We start from the raw sequence: 21,382 nt of genomic DNA on the forward strand, positions 1-21,382 counted from the left end.
GTCGAGCTGTCACGGGTGCTCACCACGGTCAACATCTGGCTGGCTGCCTGCCCGCCCGGCTCCTCCCCGGCTCCACTCAGTCGGTGTAGGTCTCGCCCCAAGGTCCGTTTGAAACCCTTGAGAATTAAAAATCAAAGACAAATTAAAAATCAAAGATTAATGAAATATAAAATATACTTTAAAAGACAGCCAGGGCCGCTGAATGCTGGTCCCAAACGGCCGCCCCAGCGGCGCAGCTCCCATCGCCTGTGGGCACCGTCCGGCCGTACCGCGGCGCTCCCGGGCAGGAGGGCCGGGGCCGGGCCTAGGCCTGGGCCTGGCGGCAGCGGCGCCGCGCTGCCATGGCAACCGAGGCGGGCGAGGCCCCTACCCCGGAAGCGAACGCGGGTGTCCCGGGCCGGGCCCGTGGCGCTGGCGGCGGCTCCGCCCCCGGGGTGCCCGTCCGGCGGCCCGCGCGGGGTGACGTGTCGCGCGCGCGAGAAGCCGGAAGCGGCGCTCCGTCAGGGCGCGGGGGGGGGGGCGGAGACGCAGCCGCGACCGTTGCCGCCGCGGGTGCGCGCGCGCGCGCGCGAGAGGCGCCACAGGACCCTCCTCCTGACACAGGCCGGCGCGCGCACCCCCGGTCCGGCTCGCGCCGCCGCCGCTCCTCCGCGCGCCCTCTCCCTCCCTTCCCCCCCACCCGTCCCCCCCCTGCCCGCCATGGCCGTGGCTCTGCGGCGGCTCTTCATCGCCGCGGCGCTGGCGGCGGCCGCGTCCCCCCCGGCCTCCGCCTTCTACCTGCCGGGCTTGGCGCCCGTCAACTTCTGCGAGGAGGGCAAGGAGAAGCCCGAGTGCAAGGTGAGCCCGGCGCGGTGGGGGAACCGGGGCCCGCCGCCCTGAGCGGAGGCCTCAGCGCCGCCCGCGCCCCTGAGGCCCGGGTTGCTGCACGGCCTGCTCTACATCTTTCTGCTGGGGAGGTTGATGTGTGTGTGTGTATTGGGGGAAGTGGTTTGTGTTTTGTCCCCGCTGAGTTTGTAGCTGCCTCGTTGTAATGAAGCGGCCGGCGCCGGCTGCGCCGCGGCTGTTGCTGTCGGGACTTGGAGCGCGTCTCAGTTCCACTGTAATCGCCAGCGGGAAAGTGTCCGCGGTCCCGCGCAGGGAAGGGAAGAGCTGTCGGCTCAACTCGTAGTTGTCATCACGTTGCGGAAATAGGAAGGCCCGGCCGCTTATATCGCGGGCCGCTTTAAGTACTTACTGGGAAGCGGCAGAAAGTAGGAATGGCAGTGGTAGGTCTTGCCGGGGGGTGTGTATGTGGTTCTTGGCACCTGGTGGTTGCAAGCAGATGTAAAAGCAGGGCAAGCGTTCAGTGACACTTTCCTTGCTGTGTCTTCCTGGCTGCAAGGATCTGAAGTAGTAGGTGCTTCAAGGCCCCAGAATCTCAAGTGAAGCTTAAACTTGTTTTCATGCCAACGTAAGTGACAAGCAATGGTTGTGCAACCAAATTACTTACCTGTAAGGATGTTGACTGATAGGGGGTCTGTACTTAAAATAGTCTTTGCTCCTTTAGGTGAGCTTTAGAAGTTGTTCGTGGCTGCTGTGGTGGAAATTACACAAGGCTGCGCTTTAAGACTTGAATGAGAAAGTTCAAGACCCATCACTTTTATGGTCCCTTGTCCTACTGCTGTTAAAGGCATTGAGACAGACACTTTCTCATCTCTCAGGTTTTGTATTACATGAAACACTGCTCTGTGGTTCTTTGGAATAAGAGCCTGTTTAAACCATATGTAAATACGTGGCACTGGATTTATCCATTTGCTGTTACAAATCAGGAGAACAGGTAATAAGCCAAACAGGTAATGAAGGCATAGTTGCTATAAATGTCTTTTCCCTTCTTTAAGTGTATTGTTCCACGTGTACCAGCCAAGTCTTGCACTATACGTGTAACTGCAGATTTTTTCACTCTGTTTTCTGAGTTGCATCTTTTGTAGTAGTGAAGCATTCTGTGGATATTCTTTTATGGGATCATAGAAATGGTGTTCCGAAGTGACCTCAGGAGGTCACATAGTCCAACCTCATGCTCGAAGCACAACTGTTGCTAACACTAGATCAACTCAGTTCTACCTTTGTTTAAGTAAACCTTGAAGTCATCTGAGCATAGAGCATCTGTCACCTCCCTGGGTGACCTGTTACAGTGCAGCACTACCCTTTCTTCTTCAAGTATGGACTAAGACTTTCAAGCTGAAATTTATAGGTTTTCACCACATCTCTGAAACACATTGCAATGTTTGAACTAATCCTGTTTTAAACTGAGATTGTGTCAGAAAGGTTTTATTTTTAAGTCAAGTAAACCAAGTTGCCTACTATTTTTCATAACCAACCTGAAACACACACAGGGTGATGTTTCTCAGATGTCTGTTTGTTTTTTCCCCCATATAATGTGTACAAAACGTTTCCTTATCCTGAGAACTTACTATTTTGTTAACATGAAGTGAGGTGCTTAGGTAATGTAAATCTACCACCAGTGGCTACCTGAACATTTTAGGGTAATCTCAACATGTATATTACTGCAAAAATCTCTTTCTGAAATTAGCCACCTTTTCTATTCCTCTACTTCGTGCCAGCTGATTTACGTACCAAGTGAGATGTAGTCATATAGAGAAGTCTAAATCAGTCTTCACATCTAATTCTGTCCATGTAGTCTGCAACTTGGTGTAATCTGGTCCCTGGTGAGGAGAAATAACATATGATCAGATAATTGCTATATCATGGTATTTATGTGAGTAAAACCAAGCTTCCCTGGACAACCTTAGTTTTTTACACATTCTGGCACAGTTCTTAAAATTTCTACTGTTGACTATGATGTCAGTAATAATATTGAATGTTCCTCTGCCATGAGGATGTAGGTTTGCAGACCAGATCTCTAAATGGTGCTGTTTGTCCATTATAGTCTCTGCGGATCTCCTGCCCTCTGTTTGTGAGATGGAATGGGATGTTGTTAGTGAGGAATGTAGCTAGCAGCACAAGAATGATGAGACTCGTGACTTTCACTTGTGACTTTCCCTCTTCCTCCAAGCTATCTGCTAGTCTGCTTGGACAAACTCAGTTTGGCTACTTTTCCTGTTTCTGGTTGGAATTATCATCAGAAACGTGCAGAACAGGATCTGTGCAGACTTCAGTAGTAACTCTCACCTGAATAGTAAGAATCCTTACTCAGTTTAAAAAAATTACTGCTAGCTCCAAAGGGGATTTGCTGTTTTATGGGAGACTATCAAAAGATACTGATCTACAGTAATGCTTATACTTCTTATGGAAGACTGGAATATTCAGGTACACCTCCTCCTCCAATGAAAAATGGCTGATTTAAGGCCGTGGTTGTATGTTCAGCTGAGGAGACTTCATTCCTGTCATCCTCTGGGCAGTGTGTTCCTGTCCTCTGCATTGTCCCAGCTGTGTTACTTGTTAGATCCTTTTTTTTTTTGTGAGCTTATTAACATGGCAGGAAACTATCCAACTTTTTGCCAGACTAGTTTTTTTTCTCTGTTAGTGAGAATTATGCCAAGTGTGCACTACCCAGAGGTAAGCAGCAGGTCTGCATGGCTTAAGGCAAAGAGGGGCAGTGAGGTGTGTCTATGCTTAGTGAGTCACAGTAAGAGCTCACAGCTGTCCACCTGCCATGGAACTGCATCCTGACTTGCACCTGGACGGCTACAATCCTTCGGTGAAACATAGTACCTGACTGAAGTTTCTGAGCTACAGCTGAATGTGAACATTCCATCTCTTCTTTTTTCTTTTTTTTCTTCTCCAGAATTTGTTGGTTTGGCTAAGCTTCAGTGAATGTTCATGGGGAGGAAAAGCTCTCCTGTTGATTCATGGTGAGAAAGTAGATAGCTTGATGTTGAAAGGGGGAGGCCTTGTTCCTGAAAGCGCTCACCTTCTTTTTGCTGCCTCCAGCTCTTGTTTGACTGCACAGTAAGAGAGTTCAGCTTGTATGCTGCTAAAAACTGCTCTTAAAAAAAAAAAAAAAGGGGTAAATCTGTTGTTGGTTTAGCTGGTTGAATTGGTTGATTGTACAAGCAGATAACTACTAAAACCAGTATAAGGTAAACAGGTGAAATATATTTGGGCTGCGGTACTAGAATAAAAGAAGGGATTTTGAGACTAAGAGGGAAGACTGAGAGACCTCTCCCTTTGTGTGGCAGCAGATTATACCCCCTCTCTAATTCATATTTGTAGACCAAACTAGTCTGAAGCCACAGGAGGCTGAATCTCAGGTTCTTACTCAAGAATTGCTAGAGTTATTGATAAGCATCTACAAAAAGGAAAATGTGGATATTCTTCTCTTTGGAAAGAGCTTCTGTTCAAACTTAAAATAGCGTTATGTCTGAATACATTGTTTAAATCCTTGTAGGTCAGTATTTCAGTTGCAACACAGATAAAATTGTGGAGCAGCTTAATTATAGGGAGAAGTACTGATCTGATCTGTACTTTTTTCATGCTGTTTTAAGACTTCTTAGAGAGAAGTTGTGGTGATGACTAATATGGCTCTAACTTGGGACAGGAAACCAAAATGCTGGCAACTGTGGTATTATTCTTGTGCGTGATTTCTTGCTTTCTTGTTAGTTTGAATGGTTGTGTTAGCCTTACAGTGGTTTTGTCACGTGGTCCCCGTTTTGTGGTGGTTAGATAGTGTTTTATACATGTGCTCCCAGCAGATACAGTTCATTACTGTAGAGTCTGCATTTCAAGATGTGTGATTACACAAATCTTAGCTTTTCAGCATTCCTCTAGCTTATTCACACACATATATTTTTATGTATCTGTCAGAATTGAAGAAGTGCCTTAATATAACAGCTGATTGTCTCTACTCTTTCAGTCTGGAATCGAACTGTTTGTGAACAGACTGGACTCTGTAGAGTCTGTCCTACCCTACGAATATACCGCGTAAGTATATTATACTGCTTGTCATATTAGTTGTCAGTACTCCGAAAAGATGGATTTAATTGATCTTAAAGTATTACCTGCATCTTGCTACAGCAGTTTGTCAGTGAGGAATGTCTAGTTTACAAAAGAGAATTTTAAACGATCAGGTGGATGCACATATTGCTTCTTTCTTTGTACTTGTCTTTGCTTATGCTTTAGAAGTACTTCACAGATTCACAGATCCTCAAGTAGGTTGAATCACTGCTTTTAGAGTAACTTAAGGTTAAAATGTGTATGTGTGTATATATCTGTTAGTTACTCTTCTGTATTAGTTGCCATTCCATAGATCAAAATGTTGCTGCTGTCTTTAGTAGCCTATAGCCAGATGAGTTTAAAATGGTGTGGTGGTTTAGTCCTGGCTGGGTTTCAGATGCCCACTGAGTCATTCTATCACTTGCTTTCCTAAACTGGACAGGGGAGAGAGAAATATAACAAAAGGTTCATGAGTAGAGATAAGGACAGGGAGATCACTCAGCAATTAGTGTCACAGGCGAGACAGACTCAACTTGGGTAGAAAAGGGTTTGATTTATTAACAAACAATCAAAACACAGCAAGGAAAATTGGAAATAAAACCAAATCTTAAAACACCTCCCCCCACCCCTTCCTCTTCCTGGGACTCCCCTTCCTTCCCCCCTAGCGGCACAAGGGATGAGGGTTTCGGTCAGTTTGTTACAAATGGACTTTGCTGCTGCTTCTTCTCAGGGGGAGGCCTCCTCACATTTCCCACTGCTACACTGTGGGGTCCCTCCCGCCGGGCACAGTCCTTCATGAACTTCTCCAGTGTGGGTCCTTCCATGGGCCACAGTTCTTCATGAACTGCTCCAGCATGGGGCCTCCCACTGGGGCAGCTCCTCACACCCTGCCCCAATGTGGGTCATCCAGCAGGAGAACAGTCCTTCAGGTACCAACTGCTCCAGCCTGAATCCCTCACAGGATCACAAGTCCTGACAGCAAACTTGCTCTGGCGTGGGATTCTCTCTCCACGGACTCCCAGGTCCTACCAGGAACTTGCTCGAATGTGGGCTTCCCATGGAGTCACAGCCTCCTTTGGGCATCTACCTGCTACAGCATGGAGTTCTCCACAAGCTGTGAGTGGATCTCTCTTACTCCTTCATGGGCTGCAGGGGCAGGGCCTGCCTCACTGTGGTCTTCACCACAGTTCACAGGGAAATCTTTCTTCCGGTGCCTGAGCACCTCCTTCTTCTCCACTAATCTTGGCATCTGTGGGGATAATGTTCTCACATTCTCACTCCCTTCTGCTGCTGCTGCAGTTTAGCAACTGCCCAGCAACTTCTTCCCCTTCTCCAATATGTTTTTCACAGAGATGTTACCTCAGTCACTAATTGGCCAGGCCTGGCTCAACTGTAGGGTCCATCTTAGAATTGACCAGCATTAGCCCTGTCAGCTCCAGGGGAAGCTTCTGGCAGATCTTTGTTTAAAGAAGTCACTCCTGTAGCCCTGCCCATCTTTGCCCTCTGCCCCCCTGAAACCTGGCCCAGACAAAACCACTACAAATGGTAATGAGGTGTGAAAGTACCACAAATTATTTTAATGAAATGTTAAACATTTTCTTGGTAAACATCGTAGGAGGGAGCAAAATGTGCCTGGTACAACTGTATAAAGCAGCTGCAAAGAATATTTTGACTGTTAATATTGAACCAGTTAAGCACTAAGTTAAGTCTACGCTTTGATGAATGTAAATGTGTTATACTTGAAATCAGGCTTGAAAAACTTGGAGGATGTGCTATTAAATGTATTAGTGAATCAAACTGCAATAACATATTTATTTAATAGGGCTTCTTGTAAAGGGGCTGTCTGTATGTGTATGTAAAAAAATAGATTTCTTTGCTTTTGTTATTCCCTCTCACCCAAGAACCTGGCCTGCATGCTTCTCTCTCAGAACTGTCATGAGACGTGGGAAGGTTTAATTCTTGGCTAAAATCCCAACTGAAATAGGAAACTTCTAATTATTTAAGGAAACTTATGTTACCATGTTTAAAATAAACTGAATTCTGAAATAGCAGATGAAGAGATCTGATTGTTGGTTTAGTTTTGTTCAAAATGATTTCACACTTTGCAGGTTGAAGGAAGAGGCTTGGGAAAGCTGTATAGTTCCTTTACTTGTGATGAAAGTGATGATTTGGGAGCACTATTTGAGGTCTAATATTTTCAGATGAATGTTTCATTAACTTTTATTTCTTTAATTCAGGTTTGATTTTTGTCAAGCAGAAGGAAAGAAACGTCCATCTGAAAACCTTGGCCAAGTATTATTTGGAGAGAGGATAGAACCGTCTCCTTACAAGGTTTGTTCTTTGACTAGGGGTATTGGTGATACATACATTCAAATGTAATCAAAGTAGGACAGAATCTTGGAGTTCCTCTTCACAAAGGCTTTATCTTGAAGAGCTTGAAAATCTGAAATTCCATATGATAGTTACCTGTCCATTTAACTTAATTATAACTACGCACTTTGCATCATGAACCTGTAGCCCAAAATGCTGTGAAGGTTGCCTTCTCTTTGAAACCTACCAAAACCTGATTCTTTCTCCTCAGCACTTAGCTTGTTTGAGGGAATTTGAGTACTCTTGTTTCTTGGAACCAGAGCTGAAAATACCACAGCTGTAAAATAAAAGAATTAGAAATGGCTTTAACCAGCTTGTCTTTTCTGGTGACTGAAGCTTTCGCTTCTCTCCTACATGTAGTAGTGAAATAAGACTCCATGTAGCAGGAGAGAAAACTACCGATTGAGTCTGCCTGGGACAGAATTGTTGCTGTGAGGTCAACTGGCTTGTCTGGTAATTTGTTGAAGAAAACAGGTTTTAATTAGTAACAAGAAGCTCTTAGCATAGGGCTTCTGCAGTGAGCACAGGGGGCTCTGTTAGCATACCCCAATATAAAAACCTCCTCTGAAGGGTTAATATATGAAGTGTTGGTAATTTGTTAGGTGTTTTTATTGTAATAGTACAGGCAGTTCTAAATGTATAGGGCAAACTTGTTAAATACTGAAATGACACAATGTTTATTACAGCTTTTTTGTTCATATGTCTTTCATTTTTCTTAGTTCACATTCAACAAGAAAGAGACGTGTAAACCTGTTTGTACAAAAACATATGATACCACAAAGCCAGAAGATAAACAGAAACTAGATTTTTTGAAAAAAAGTATGCTACTGAATTATCAACATCATTGGTGAGTTGATACCAACATTCATAGATTGGTTAGCCTGGTTGGTGCTAATTTAATGTAGTTTATCATTTTGTATTTGCAAGTTAATAACAGATTGAACACTAAGTATCTGCACTGATTCTATTTCTTTTCTGTTCTTCCAAAAGATGTTATTTAGTTTTTTGCTTTCATTAAAAAATTCATTTGAAGGGTAAGCACCAGATATAAGAGAAATGAAGTGAGCCTGTTTCCAAACACAAGGCTTTGTGTGGGTTTTGTGCTGCCTCTACACTTAGTGTAAAATACTATTGTTTCTTTGTACCTGTAAATGATATGGGATTTCCCTTTTGGGAATGAACTCATGAAAATTAGTGTAGCTGGAAGTTGATAGGCTAGGTCAGAAGGATTCACAGGCAATATATTCATGTAGATGAACTAAGAAGTAATAAACCATGAAAGGTGAAGTGACTTTAGCAGGGTTTCAAAGTGTATAAGCCTAATGCTGAAATAACAAACTTTCATAAACATGCTGTATTTGGTTGTATTCCTATTAAATGCTGTATATCTTTATAGTATGTGCATTACTTTGAATTTCACTGATACATGTTGGTCTGGCACACTCTGAAGGGGTTTTTTTTACTTTTTTTTTTCCCCAGGAAAGCCCATTACTTAAGAGAAACTGAAACAGACTGTAAAACTAATCCCACAGAAAAGTACTTCAGTACTTTTCTAAAAGTACTAAAGTAGTTTTTCCCTGTAAATTAGTTTACAAATATATTTGGTGTATCTAAGTGTGTGTGTGTGTGTATATATATATATATATATATATATATATATATTTTTAGCCTGTACAGTGGTAGGGCTGTTCAGGTTTTAGCTAAGATGTAGTTCTGTTTTTCCATGTGAAAACTTCCCTTTAAATTTAGAGAATTTCTTATATTCTTAGTTCTTTTAATAGCACTTCCACTGTTTATTTTCTTGCTGGGCCAACTGCCTTACAACTTTAGAAACCACTAGTATGGAGAGTCCTTGTTTATGTCTGTCTGGTAATAATAGCCATCCTTAGCCACAACTTCACAAAGTGGAAGTGGCTGAAGTTTGCGATGAATGATACATGGTCTAGGAATATGGTACAGGTATACATTGTACAGGGATCAGCAAGGTAGCATAAGTGAGGTTTTAATAGAGGTTTATTATCCAACTTCAATTTATCATAAAATTTCGGGGGAAAACAGATGTTGCAAAGTACTTTTAAGATTTTAAAAGCCACTTAATAAGATTAGGAATTGCCTGAATTGGACTCAAGAGCTGTACTGATATCTTGGCTGACAATGTTCATCACCACATGTTCTTGAGAGACATCTGAGAGTACTGTTGTGTAGTGTATTTGCCCTGTGTGTATAATCTCTTTAAGTCATTTTAAATTTGAAGATTAACTGTGGAAAAATGATTTGCTTCTTACACTATCAATTTTTGCCATAAGCTCAAAGGAAGCAAAGCCAGGACACATAGAATGGTGTGCTAGTGAAGACTCTGCTTTCTCCATGGATACAAGGGATAGACATATAATGAGAAATGAAGAGGCAAGGGCTGTTGATGGTTTAGAAGTCAGAGAAACACCTGAGAAGCATCTGGTAGGAAGCAGCCCTCACACTCACAAAAAAGTGTTGGGATCATTAGCTCCTCTGAAGTGCATCTATACCAATGCACGGAGTATGAGCAATAAACAGGGGGAGTTTGAAGCCATGATGGAACAGGAAAGCTACGACATAGTGGCTATCACAGAAACATGGTGGGATACCTCACACAACTGGAGTGCCACAGCTGATGGCTACAAGCTCTTCAGGGGGGGTAGACAGGGAAGGAAAGGCGGTGGAGTGGCCCTGTGTGTTAGGGACTGTTATGAGTGTTCAGGACTTAAGTTTAGTGTTAGTATAGAGAGAGTTTGGATTTGACCAAGAAGCAAGGCCAATAAGTTGATATTGCTGTGGAAGTCTGCTACAGACCTCCCAGTCAGAGTGGTGAAGTAGACAAATCATTCTATAAGCACTTGGGAGAAATCTCGCAGTTACTTGCCGTTGCTCTTGTTGGGGACACTGCTACTTATTTCTGCTAATAAGGATCACACAGAATCACAGGATGGCAGGGGCTGGAAAAAAACCTAGAGATCGTCTAGTCCAACCACCCTGCTAAAGCAGGTTCAGCTAGAGCAGGAAAGTGCAGGTCTCTCTCTGTTATGTGAACAAAAATTTATCCCCATATGTTGATGTGCTTTAAACAAATAGTGCTACTTTATAGACTATCACAGTATGCAACAGACTAAATCATGGGTTTGTTGCCTGAAGTCATAATCGTTGTCCTTAATTAGATGTTTAAAAGTACCTAATGAGGTGTATCAGGTTCATATGAATAACCTAGTGGTTATAACGATGAGACATTTAATAGTAAAGGATATTCAATAGACTGATAAGTTTTACATAAAGTGTGTGTTGTTAACTTTCAGTGGAATGTCCTTTTTTTGGTCTAGTGATGCACAAAAAGTAGCAGTTTTACCATGCATGAAGTTTATTAATAGACCCTTAAAAACATACCTTGAAGCAATTCATGTTGCCCTAAGGGCAGCTACTGAATTTTAAGTAGTCTTTGAATGATTGCCTTTTGGAATTTATCTTTGACCTAGTTAAAACAGTTCATAATATAAAGAAATAGGTTTGTTGTTTGTTTTTTTTCAGCAGTTTCTTTTACAAAGGGACAGGTCACCATGCTGGGTATCCTCCTCTGTGTTTGAAAGTATGAAGTGTTAAAGTTTGGGTTTTGATGTTTGTCCTGTTCTTAGCATGTTGGATACTGTTTATATCTTACTGTCTTGTAACTTTCTGCAACTCCTCATGGGAATGTGGGGTTCCTCTACAAATTTATCTTTGCAACTGAAGTATAAACCTACTGGGTTTAGGACTTCTAGGTAATATGAATATAAATCTTGTAAGGCAATAATATAAAAGCAGCAGGTAGGCAATGGAGGGAGGTTTGAAAGTGAATACTTTTGCAAGTGTGTGATGGCTTAGAATTTTTTTGCTTGTGTAGACCACCTAGTTAAATATTCCATACCATCAGGGAACTACAACTGAGTCATAGGTTCACAGAATGATAGGGTTGGAAGGGACCTTTAGAGATCATCCAGTCCAACCCCCCTTCAGAAGCAGGTTCACGTAGATCAGGTCGCATAGGAACATGTCCAGGCGGGTCTTGAAGACCTTGAAGGAAGGAGACTCCACACCCTCCCTGGGAAATCAGTGATCAGAAATTCACTTAAATAGCAAAAAAACCCCAATTAAAAAAAAATTAAACTCGGACTTTAAACTTTTATTTTGCATTAAAGCCAAAGAGTGCCATGAAAAATGTATTTTGCAATGGAAAAGCAATGAGGAAGCTGGAAAATTAGTAATATGTGTGTGTAAGCAAACTTTTTTGTTTCAACTTTTGTCTTAAACTTGAAATTATCAATTTCATTTTAGCTGATTTAGTGAATAATTTTGGCCATTTTTAAAGAGAAAATAATGACATTGTTACAACTTTGGAGCAGGAAAGTGTTATATATTGAGCTATATTTCTAAGAGAACTTCAGAAGCTGATCCAGTGAATAGAATGTTTTGGTGTTAACAGAATTTCCAAGCCATCTTCTGAAGAAATAGATTGACTTATTCTTTTTTTTCTTAAAAAAAGATAAAACGTCAGTTGAACATGCTGAGATCTCATTTAGGATTTGGATTGGTAATCGGTGCAATTCCACAGGTTAAAATCTAAAAGAAGTATTATTCGTGCAGTTAATCTTCCAATAGTGAATGTAACAGGGTTAGATTAAATATTAATCTGATTTTGCTTTTATTACACTGTGTATTTGAAAGATTGTGCTGTTTGCAGGATTGTGGACAACATGCCCGTGACCTGGTGCTATGATGTTGAAGATGGCCAGAGGTTCTGCAATCCTGGGTTTCCTATTGGCTGTTACATGACAGAAGATGGCCGTCCAAAAGATGCTTGTGTTATTAATGTATGTTTATGCAATTACTGGTTGTCTAATATCGCCTTTTTACTAATCTAAAGTCTTTCATTTCTCCTATGATGTGTTTCTATGGTGAATTCTCACTATCTTAAGAGCCCTTGTTGCCTAAACTTAGGTAAGTGCTTTGATATCTCTGCAAGTACCACAAGTGGTAAGCATCATCTAAGCCCAAGATTTTTGTCTCTTCTGTGCATAATATGGAAGAACTCTAAAAGATTGAGAGAAGAGATGAACTTGCATAGCGTTTAGCACATGTAAAAGGTGAAGGAGAAGAGAAACGTTGCCTAAGAAGTCTATAAACATTTTAAGGCTTGGACTTCACATTTTTGTGGGATAGAAGTGTTTTCATGGAAGCAGGTTTGTGTAGACGTGTTTGTACCTCTACATGAAAATTAATACTTGCTTTCTCTAAAATGACATGGGCTAATGGATGAAGGCAGAATATAAGATTTCTGTGCAAATGAAGCCTCCACTGTGGGAGACACAGATTAGCTGGTGTGGGTCCAGGTAAATGCACTGTAGGCATTAGGGAGATAAGAATGCAGTAGAAAACCCAGGATGTCTTTAGATTACTTCAGACCCCTTCTGTGGAGAGGTCACTGAGAACCTGGAATAGGTTTTTGGTTTTGTCAGAACAGTTGGTTTTTCTTGATCAAAGATGATAGTTTCTGATTTTTCTTTCCTTACCTCCTTAATGACTTGGTTTTAGAGGCTGCATATAAATAGATGCGTTTATGATCGAATGTGTAGCCTTGTCAGTATTCTTATAATGCTGTTTAAATACTTGTTTTTAAGATAACATTTGAAGGACTAACTGAAGGACTGTAGTGGAGCACTTTGTTTATATATTTAATCTTAATTAGGATGCCTTGTTGAAAGGGGTGGGAATAAAACGCTTGAAGGAGTATTAATTTAACTTCAGTAGATATAATGCTTATGATTTAAAAAGCAGTTTAACTGACTAAATTCCAAGCTGCTGTTTCCTTTTGTATTTGTATCCAGCATTTTTGACTACTGCATGCAGTTCATGCCTGCACTTGTTTGGCTTCAAACGTCAAAGTAGTTCTGCCACAGAGAGCAATTATTTGCATTGTCTTAGAAGGTTCTGTTTAATCCATGAGAAATCCATGCCTTGTTTTAAGATGGATGGTGTTTCTGAAATGCTTCAATATGAAAGTTGTCACATAGTTACCTATTCAGTTTGATACTTCAGTTGAAGAAAACAAAACATCTCAGTTACTGATATGTATTTATAAATCCATTTGTTGAAACTTTAATATTTAAATCTGTTTTCTTGCTGTTCAATTGTAGTAGATAGTTCTTAGGATTCACTTTTCTAGTTTGTGATTTTAATGCATGGAAGCACTTTTCTGTCTCTGTACTCCCAGAATCGTGCATTCTTCTTGTAGGACAACTTCTCAATGGAAAAATTGTATGCAATCTGAAAATCTGTTATGTGAGCTTCTGCCTAAGGCTTTTAGATGTCTTTATCTTTTTGATTGTTTAACATCGACTTTTACCATTGCAGTCAGAATTTCACGAAAAAGATACTTTTTATATCTTCAACCATGTTGACATAAAAATATATTACCATGTTGTGGAAAATGAAGCTCTGGGAGCAAGACTAGTTGCTGCTAAACTTGAACCAAAAAGGTTAGTACTTGGAAGTAACTTTTCATCAAACTGTGGTCCATCCCAAGATACTTTTATCCCAAGATACAATTCTATTGTTGTACCTTTTTTTTTTTTGAGTGTTTTGGGGGTTGTTAGCATTATTCAGACCTTAAATTTTGGTGTTCTGCTTTAAAAATTATATCCTTGATAGTTTTCTTTTTGGAAGAGACAATTTTTGTTTAAAAAAATCAAGGTATCAAAAAGTCATGTGCCTGTGATACATTCCTTATGAGTTTGGAAATTTCTGACTCATTAATCCTGGAGGAAACTGATGCTTTTATAAGGTCAGTAATTCATTATGTCTTACAAGTGCTGTAAGTGAAGCAGCTTTTGTTCTGTGTTTTTTCTTCCCACAGTTACAAGCATACTCATCCAGACAACCCTGATTGCTCAGGAGCACCTATGGATATAAGTAACAAAGCTAACGGAGAAGTCAAAATTGCTTACACATACTCAGTTTCTTTTAAAGTGAGTCCTAAGCTTCCTGTGGTAGTTAACTCTTCAAAATCGTGCATTAAATAACACTCTGAATCATAGACAACTAAAGCTATTTGTGGGTTTAAAACTTTAATTGAACTGAAATGTCAGAGACGGCTTGGGATTTAACCACAAGTTTATAGTTTTGCATACCAGCCCCCACAGACTGAATGTGAAATGCAGATGTGTCTTTTAAAAGAACTGCCCTTTCTGCATTTACCCAGGTTGTCTCGTAGATTGGTTTTCAATCCAAGCTCTTAAGTCTGAGAAATTGGGTGTTTCAGCAAATTATGGTTTTAGGTATGTTGAAGCTGTTAATTTTCTGCTCGCTTGCTGCAGAAGCTTTCTTCTCCCCACAGTCTTCCTCCTATGGAAATCTGCAAAAGAATAGGAGCAATGTATCAGGAAACTGCAGGGAACATTGAGACTTGAGTAGGTCTCATTCTGATGACAAACAAGAGAGAATGTTGTTTGTTTAGGTTTTTTTAAATGGAGTTTTCTGGACAAATAGCTTACCAGAGTTTCCTATTCTTTCTCAAACTATTGAGATATAATATCAGTCATGATGCTGAAATTAATGTGTATGTTGAAAAGCAAGTACTTCTAGAATCCTGTAAAAAGTCAGTAATTAAGAATGACCTTAGTTTCATGACATTATAGTGTTTCACTTCAAAAAATGCCATGCCTACCTCTTTGTGTATAGCTGTCTTGTGCACTGTGTTACATCATGAGGAGGTTGTGTTCTGAAATGCCATCGAGTTGGCAGATGGATTTATCTCAGGAAGACAGAAGGCGACAGTGTAGATATGGGGGGAAATGCAGTTCTGTCCTAGAATCATTGATGCCGCTTTAGCAACATGTTAGCTCTGAGACCTAGTTTTATTACCTCAGTGAACTAGATATTAGATCTTGCCTAAACTTTTTTTAACCTGCTGTTTTTTATATTTTCAAACCTGACCTTACTGAAAAGCATTCTTGCTCTTGAGCATTCTTGCTGTTGTATGTTATAAATGACTGAAATAACGTCCTGTCAGAAAGACACTTGGTCTTTTTTAATGATACAATTACTTGTGGCTTAATAGCAATCTTCAGGTTGGTCGGCACTGTTTATTCCTTTTTTCATGTTTACTCTGCAAAATACGACAGAGATCAGTGAATGTTCAGTCTGAATAAGTATAGTGCATTGAAATAGCTGAAGGAATAATTTGTTTCCTTCTCCTAACAATGCAGTGTTGTCTCCCTGTCTGTCTTGTAGTATAAACTGAGTGTAGCTGGATTGGTAGTTGGTACCGAAATGAGGTGGTATGAAAGCAAAGGATAACTTGGACAGAGCACTCTCTAGAAAGTGGAATCTTATGTTGGAGGCTATATAGCAGAGCTTAGTTTTTCAATGTCTATGGTGCTGACTTACATGTGCTAAAAAAAAAAAAAAGCATGTTCTTTTATGATCCTGCCAGTCATTTGAATTCCAGATGGATAATGTAATTCTTCAAGGGAAGAACAGTTAAAATGGTTTGATAGACATTTACATCTTTAGAAGACACTTGTGCTAAATACTGTTCAGAAAATATTTTGTTTTCAATTCTATGGTCAAATCTTAGGTGTGTTTTAAGGTAGTTAATATGAAACTGTTCCCTTTAAGGCATGCAACATGAAATTTCCCATTTGTCAGGAGATTTAAGGTTGCTTTGCATGAACATCGGCTTGTAAATTTACAAGTTGGATACCGACTGCATCTGAAATTGATGTATTTACACTTTCAGGAAGAAAAAACTATAAGATGGGCATCAAGATGGGATTACATTTTGGAGTCCATGCCTCACACTCACATTCAATGGTTTAGGTGAGAAGAAAGATTTTCTTCAAGTGTATTGTACTGATGTGTTTACATTGCAGTTTGAATAATGACATATTTATTTGTTTGGTTTTAATTCAGTATTATGAATTCCTTGGTGATTGTCCTTTTTCTATCTGGAATGGTAGCTATGATCATGTTGAGGACACTGCATAAAGACATTGCAAGATATAATCAGATGGATTCCACTGTAAGTCTAAAATGGACTTCCTAAAAATTATTTGGAATATATCTTCTTAATGTATTTCTGTGACAGTCTATTTAAATGTCAGTCTACTGTATTAAAATGAATGTGTTTCTTTTACAGGAAGATGCTCAAGAAGAATTTGGCTGGAAACTGGTTCATGGTGATATTTTTAGGCCTCCAAGAAAAGGAATGCTTTTGTCCGTTTTTCTAGGCTCTGGCACACAAATCTTAATAATGACTTTTGTTACCCTGTGTAAGTAATAAAATGGGGAGGAGTTAGTTGAGTACAGATGATTTTTCATTGCTAATTGTGGGGTACTACTAAAAACAGCAGTATAGCTTTTGTCTAGAAACGTCTTAAAAGTCTCAAAGCTTGAAACAACTGAGCTGATGTAGTAGAGAGGTGACTTAGGATGCACAGATATTAAGGTACTGATGTTCTGGCTTTAAGTTAAACATATAGTTACTTTCTAAAATTGTGGATCTCTACTTCCTAGTTTTTGCTTGCCTGGGGTTTTTGTCACCTGCTAACCGTGGAGCTCTAATGACCTGTGCTGTAGTTTTGTGGGTACTGCTTGGAACTCCAGCCGGTTATGTTGCTGCCAGATTCTACAAATGTAAGTAAAAGTGATTTCAAATGACAAGGCTTAAGTTCATTAAAGTAAATTATTGTCACAGAACTGATTTTTATTTTGCAGTATTGTTTGTAGTTTCCCTGAGGGCAAGTTGGAGAAGTGTACATACCCTACGTAACAGCAGAAAACACATGTAGGACTCTCAGATGGCAATGTTTGGTTTTGATGTGATTATGTCTAAAGACCCTAAATTGCTCTTATTTACTGTGTATTTATGGAATTGGGAAGCAAATTCCATTTTACTATTACTAAGCTCATTACATCAGACAGTTTTGTACTTGTGTTTCATATAGTTGGAGAGGTCAGTGTTAAATTGCATTTAGTTTTAGCCATCAATATTTCTTGGTAACTTTCCTCCCTCTGTCGTCCTTCCCCTCCTCCCCCAAATCATGAACCTCTGCTCTTGCATGCCCAAGATTTGTCATTTCTTTTTATCTAGTTCTGAGTCTTTGGGATAGTTATGCATGTCAAACTGTGTCAGGGACACAGGGAAGGATTATTAGGTGCTCTGTAGTTGCAGAAATCAACCCAGTAGTGATTAGGCACCTGACAGTAGTTAGTTGATACTATTTTCCTTCACTGATCCCAGCTAGCCTGCGTATGAACCTCAAGTGGTTTGCCCGTGTACTGTCTGGTTTCTTTTAAGTTGAAATGTGCCATTCTGCAGACAACTTGTTTTAATTACCTTACTCAAGCTAAAACACTCTTTATGACTGAGCTGGATCTTTTAGACTATTTTAGTTCTGAACATACAGGGCTAGTTAAGTGAGCTTATTTATGAACTTCATTCTGACAGTAAGCGTTGGAATCCATTCTGTAATTTTTGTGTGAGGAGAGCCATTGGGGAAAAGAAGTTTGTGTTTTGTAAGGAGTTTTTCCACAGTAGCAGTAATGTGATAGTGAACTATTTATTTTCCTAATCTTCAAGTCAATTAGACCTAAATAGAAGGAGACTTCAAGACTAAGAGCATAATTGAGGACAGAGTTATTCTTCTATATCATGCTGTATTTTATGTTTAGAAGGGTAAAGTGTATTGATGGTAAATTGAATCCTATCTCTTTAGTGGAGATATAGCTAATAATAATTACATTTCCTGTTATACTTCTTGGGAATCATTTAGTCGATACTTGAATGTTGTGTTTAACTGTGAAAACAGTGAGTGACTGATCGAGAGATCTTATTATAACACGAAGTGGTCCATACCCTGTGTAAAGCATGTACAAATTAATGTTTCTCCTTAAAGCGTGCAAATGAAGCCATGTAAGACATAAACCAAAATGCAGCTGAATTGGATATCCAGTTTTTAAAATGGAGGTTTTTTTCAGTTACATTTAAAAAATGAAATCTGAGTTGATCTTAAATGGTTAATCTTAATAACCAGTTCCATGTTCTACCAAGATTTTATGAAGAAATAGAAACTTAATTAAAATCCCTCTACTTTGAGTCAGACGTAATTATGGCTAAAGAAGCATGTCATTATGGCAGTGGTCAGATAAAATTGTCAGCCTCACTGAGTTCCAGCAGGATATTTTAATTTGAAATTATACTGACTGGAATTTTTATCAATGTAGTGCAAATTCGTAAAGATTTTAATAATAAAGCTATCTTTGGTCTTTTGATGTCACCACTACTTAATGCTGTTAAGACTTAAGGGAACATCACTACTTCCTGCAAGCATGTTAGTCTTGACTTTCTTGTGAGATCTCTAGACAAGAATTACTTCAAGAAAACTCTTCAGCTTGATTTTTCATATATTTATGGATTTTTTTCCCTACTGAAATCTGCAGTCACATGCTAGAAAGTTTCCAGGTTTAAACTGTTTTAAAAAACTTCTTAAGTGCTGCATATTTGCTTCCTTCTTTTAGCAGATAAAGTCATTGGAGATGTAGTTTATTTAGTTGAATGCTTTTCCTGACCTCGGTCTGAGACTTCTTCGCTTTGAAGCTCTGTGATTAAGCAATATGATAAGGGAATACAGTTTCATTACTGAAGGTGTAGTTTACTGTTTTAAATTTGGGCATGATGGCACATTATTTGTGCATTTGCAAGCTAAGTATAACAGGTAAATGGAGTGGAAAATTAATAGTGGTGAGCTTAATGTGTGTTTTGCTGACTGTCAAATATTTTAATACAGCATTTGGAGGAGAGAAATGGAAAACAAATGTCCTACTGACATCATTCCTTTGTCCTGGGTAAGTTGAGAATATCAGCACCATTAAAAGGACTAAATTGTTTCTCTGACATGCATAGCTCATTTTTAAGTTTCAGCTACACAAGTAAATCTTAATACATAGAATCATAGAATGGTAGGGGTTGGAAGGGACCTTTAGAGATCATCTAGTCCAACCCCCCTGCAGAAGCAGGGTCACCTAGATCAGGTCGCATAGGAACATGTCCAGGCGAGTCTTGAAGACCTCCAAGGAAGAAGACTCCCCAACCCCTCTGGGCAGCCTGTGCCAGGGCTCCCTCACCTGAACAGTGAAATAGTTTTTTCTTATGTTTAAGTGGAACTTTTTGTGTTCCAGCTTCATCCCATTACGCCTTGTCCTGTTACTATCTACTATAGAAAAGAGGGATGTCCCAACCTCCTGACAGCCACCTTTTAGATAACTGTTAATAAGATCACCCCTCATTCTCCTCTTCTCTAGACTAAACAGCAACCGGTTCCCACAGCGTTTCCTCGTATGAAAGATGTTCCAAATACATGATCTCTTTATTCTGGAACTTACAGGAATATCACAGCACTTTTGACAAAGATGAATATGTAAATGACATATCATCCTTAAGGCTTTTCTTTTAGGGAGTGTTTGTTTACTCTCACCACATGAAAAGGTTGATTAAGAAGGAGCATTGTGAAAGTAGTAAGTTTTAGACAGGCACACTTTTTCATTGCTTTCTTTTACTCTCTAGGCTGTTTCTCTGACCACACTGTAGTTGGTCTTATATAGTGTCATATACTGTATATCCACTGTGATAATTTTTTCTGCTTAATCACAGCAAGCAGTCTTACCCTGAAGTGTAGTTAAGACAACCATACATTTGAAATTGCTTAGTTGGAACGTCAGCTCCTGCTGGAGTTCAGTCCCACTAGATTAAAAAAGAATTGCTCTTTTGACCTCTTCATGTTGGTATTTTGTGTGTGTCATTTAGTTTCAACAGAGATTTACACTAAAATCTTCATACAGTGGTATTGTTCTCTTCACACTAGAAAATAATAAAGAATAATACAGTGCTACTGTTTTGTTAACATTGCTAAATATTAAGGAGTATTTCAGTGCTTTAAGTGTGTTATGTATTTTTCAGAATTGTATTTGCAGACTTTTTTATCATGAACCTCATTCTCTGGGGAGAAGGCTCTTCAGCAGCTATTCCGTTTGGTACCTTGGTTGCTATTCTGGCACTCTGGTTTTGCATATCTGTGCCGCTGACGTTTATTGGTGCCTATTTTGGTTTTAAGAAAAATGTAAGTATTGTGGCGAAATTGCTTTGTAAGTGTGTGTATACACATATACACACACACACTGTAGACTATGACTGAGGTAGCACCTAAGCTTTGTTCCTATCTGCTGTCTACACTGAGGATGTTTTCTGATCAAATTGCTAGACTTCTCGTGAAATGTCTTTGCATGAGTGATCTGTAAATGATTATCACTGCTTATCAGACATGAATTGGGATTTGCCCCTAAACTGATCAGTTTCACTTGTGTACATGAGGGCTCTGTGTGACACCTGTGATCAAACCTTTTTAAATAACCCCACTGCATTGTACCAAGACAGTTCATTTAAGAAAGGAGGATTTGATAAACTATAAGGCATTGTGACAGGTGTCACAAATACATTCAAATCAAATCAGAAAGCAAGTACTTAGCAAGTGCCTGTTGATGCTCTTGATGTAACCTTTACAAAAGGGGGAAGAAGAGAAAAGTATGCTTTAATTTTTTTCTCTCATCATGCTGCTTTATGCGTGCATCTTAAATGAGGATTAAATTGTCAGATCAAATTTTCTTGGTTTGTACGTTTAGCCTAATGCAATTCTTGGATTAAATCCTGAAAAACAATATACAGGGATTTTTAGAAGGGGAAAGCAAGAGTCTGCACCACCACTACTCCACAGCTGAAAAGTCAGAAATCAGCTCAAGCTCTGTAACAGATGGTAGATAAGTAATCATAAAAAGGGAAGTCTGAAATATCTGTTGCCATGTTTTCAATAAGAGCTGTCTTTTAGCTTGTTCACCTAGCAAATGTTGGTAGCCAGGCTGATGGCAAAAGCAGATGTAGTGGTCGCTGCCTATGCAGGTGCTCAAAACAAGTAGACTTTTGCCACCACTCATTTCAAAATGAAAGCAAAAAGGCAGCAGTGTAGTT

General features: G+C 39.8%; 1 protein-coding gene across 1 annotated transcript in view; it reads left to right on the forward strand.

The window, feature by feature from the left end:
* The first annotated feature begins 482 nt into the window (after positions 1-482).
* TM9SF2 (transmembrane 9 superfamily member 2) overlaps positions 483-21,382 on the forward strand; it is a 29,066-nt gene continuing 8,166 nt past the window's right edge. Inside the window, exons 1-13 of the mRNA XM_061996259.1 lie at positions 483-837; positions 4,853-4,920; positions 7,170-7,263; positions 8,022-8,149; positions 12,047-12,176; positions 13,717-13,841; positions 14,219-14,330; positions 16,103-16,182; positions 16,276-16,384; positions 16,502-16,634; positions 16,879-16,998; positions 19,152-19,209; positions 20,321-20,480. Coding sequence (XP_061852243.1) covers positions 700-837; positions 4,853-4,920; positions 7,170-7,263; positions 8,022-8,149; positions 12,047-12,176; positions 13,717-13,841; positions 14,219-14,330; positions 16,103-16,182; positions 16,276-16,384; positions 16,502-16,634; positions 16,879-16,998; positions 19,152-19,209; positions 20,321-20,480 — 1,455 coding nt within the window. The 5' untranslated portion in view covers positions 483-699. The remainder of the gene's footprint in view (positions 838-4,852; positions 4,921-7,169; positions 7,264-8,021; positions 8,150-12,046; positions 12,177-13,716; positions 13,842-14,218; positions 14,331-16,102; positions 16,183-16,275; positions 16,385-16,501; positions 16,635-16,878; positions 16,999-19,151; positions 19,210-20,320; positions 20,481-21,382) is intronic.

This window comes from Colius striatus, chromosome 1, assembly GCF_028858725.1.
Source record: "Colius striatus isolate bColStr4 chromosome 1, bColStr4.1.hap1, whole genome shotgun sequence".
In the NCBI taxonomy this organism is placed as follows: domain Eukaryota; kingdom Metazoa; phylum Chordata; class Aves; order Coliiformes; family Coliidae; genus Colius; species Colius striatus.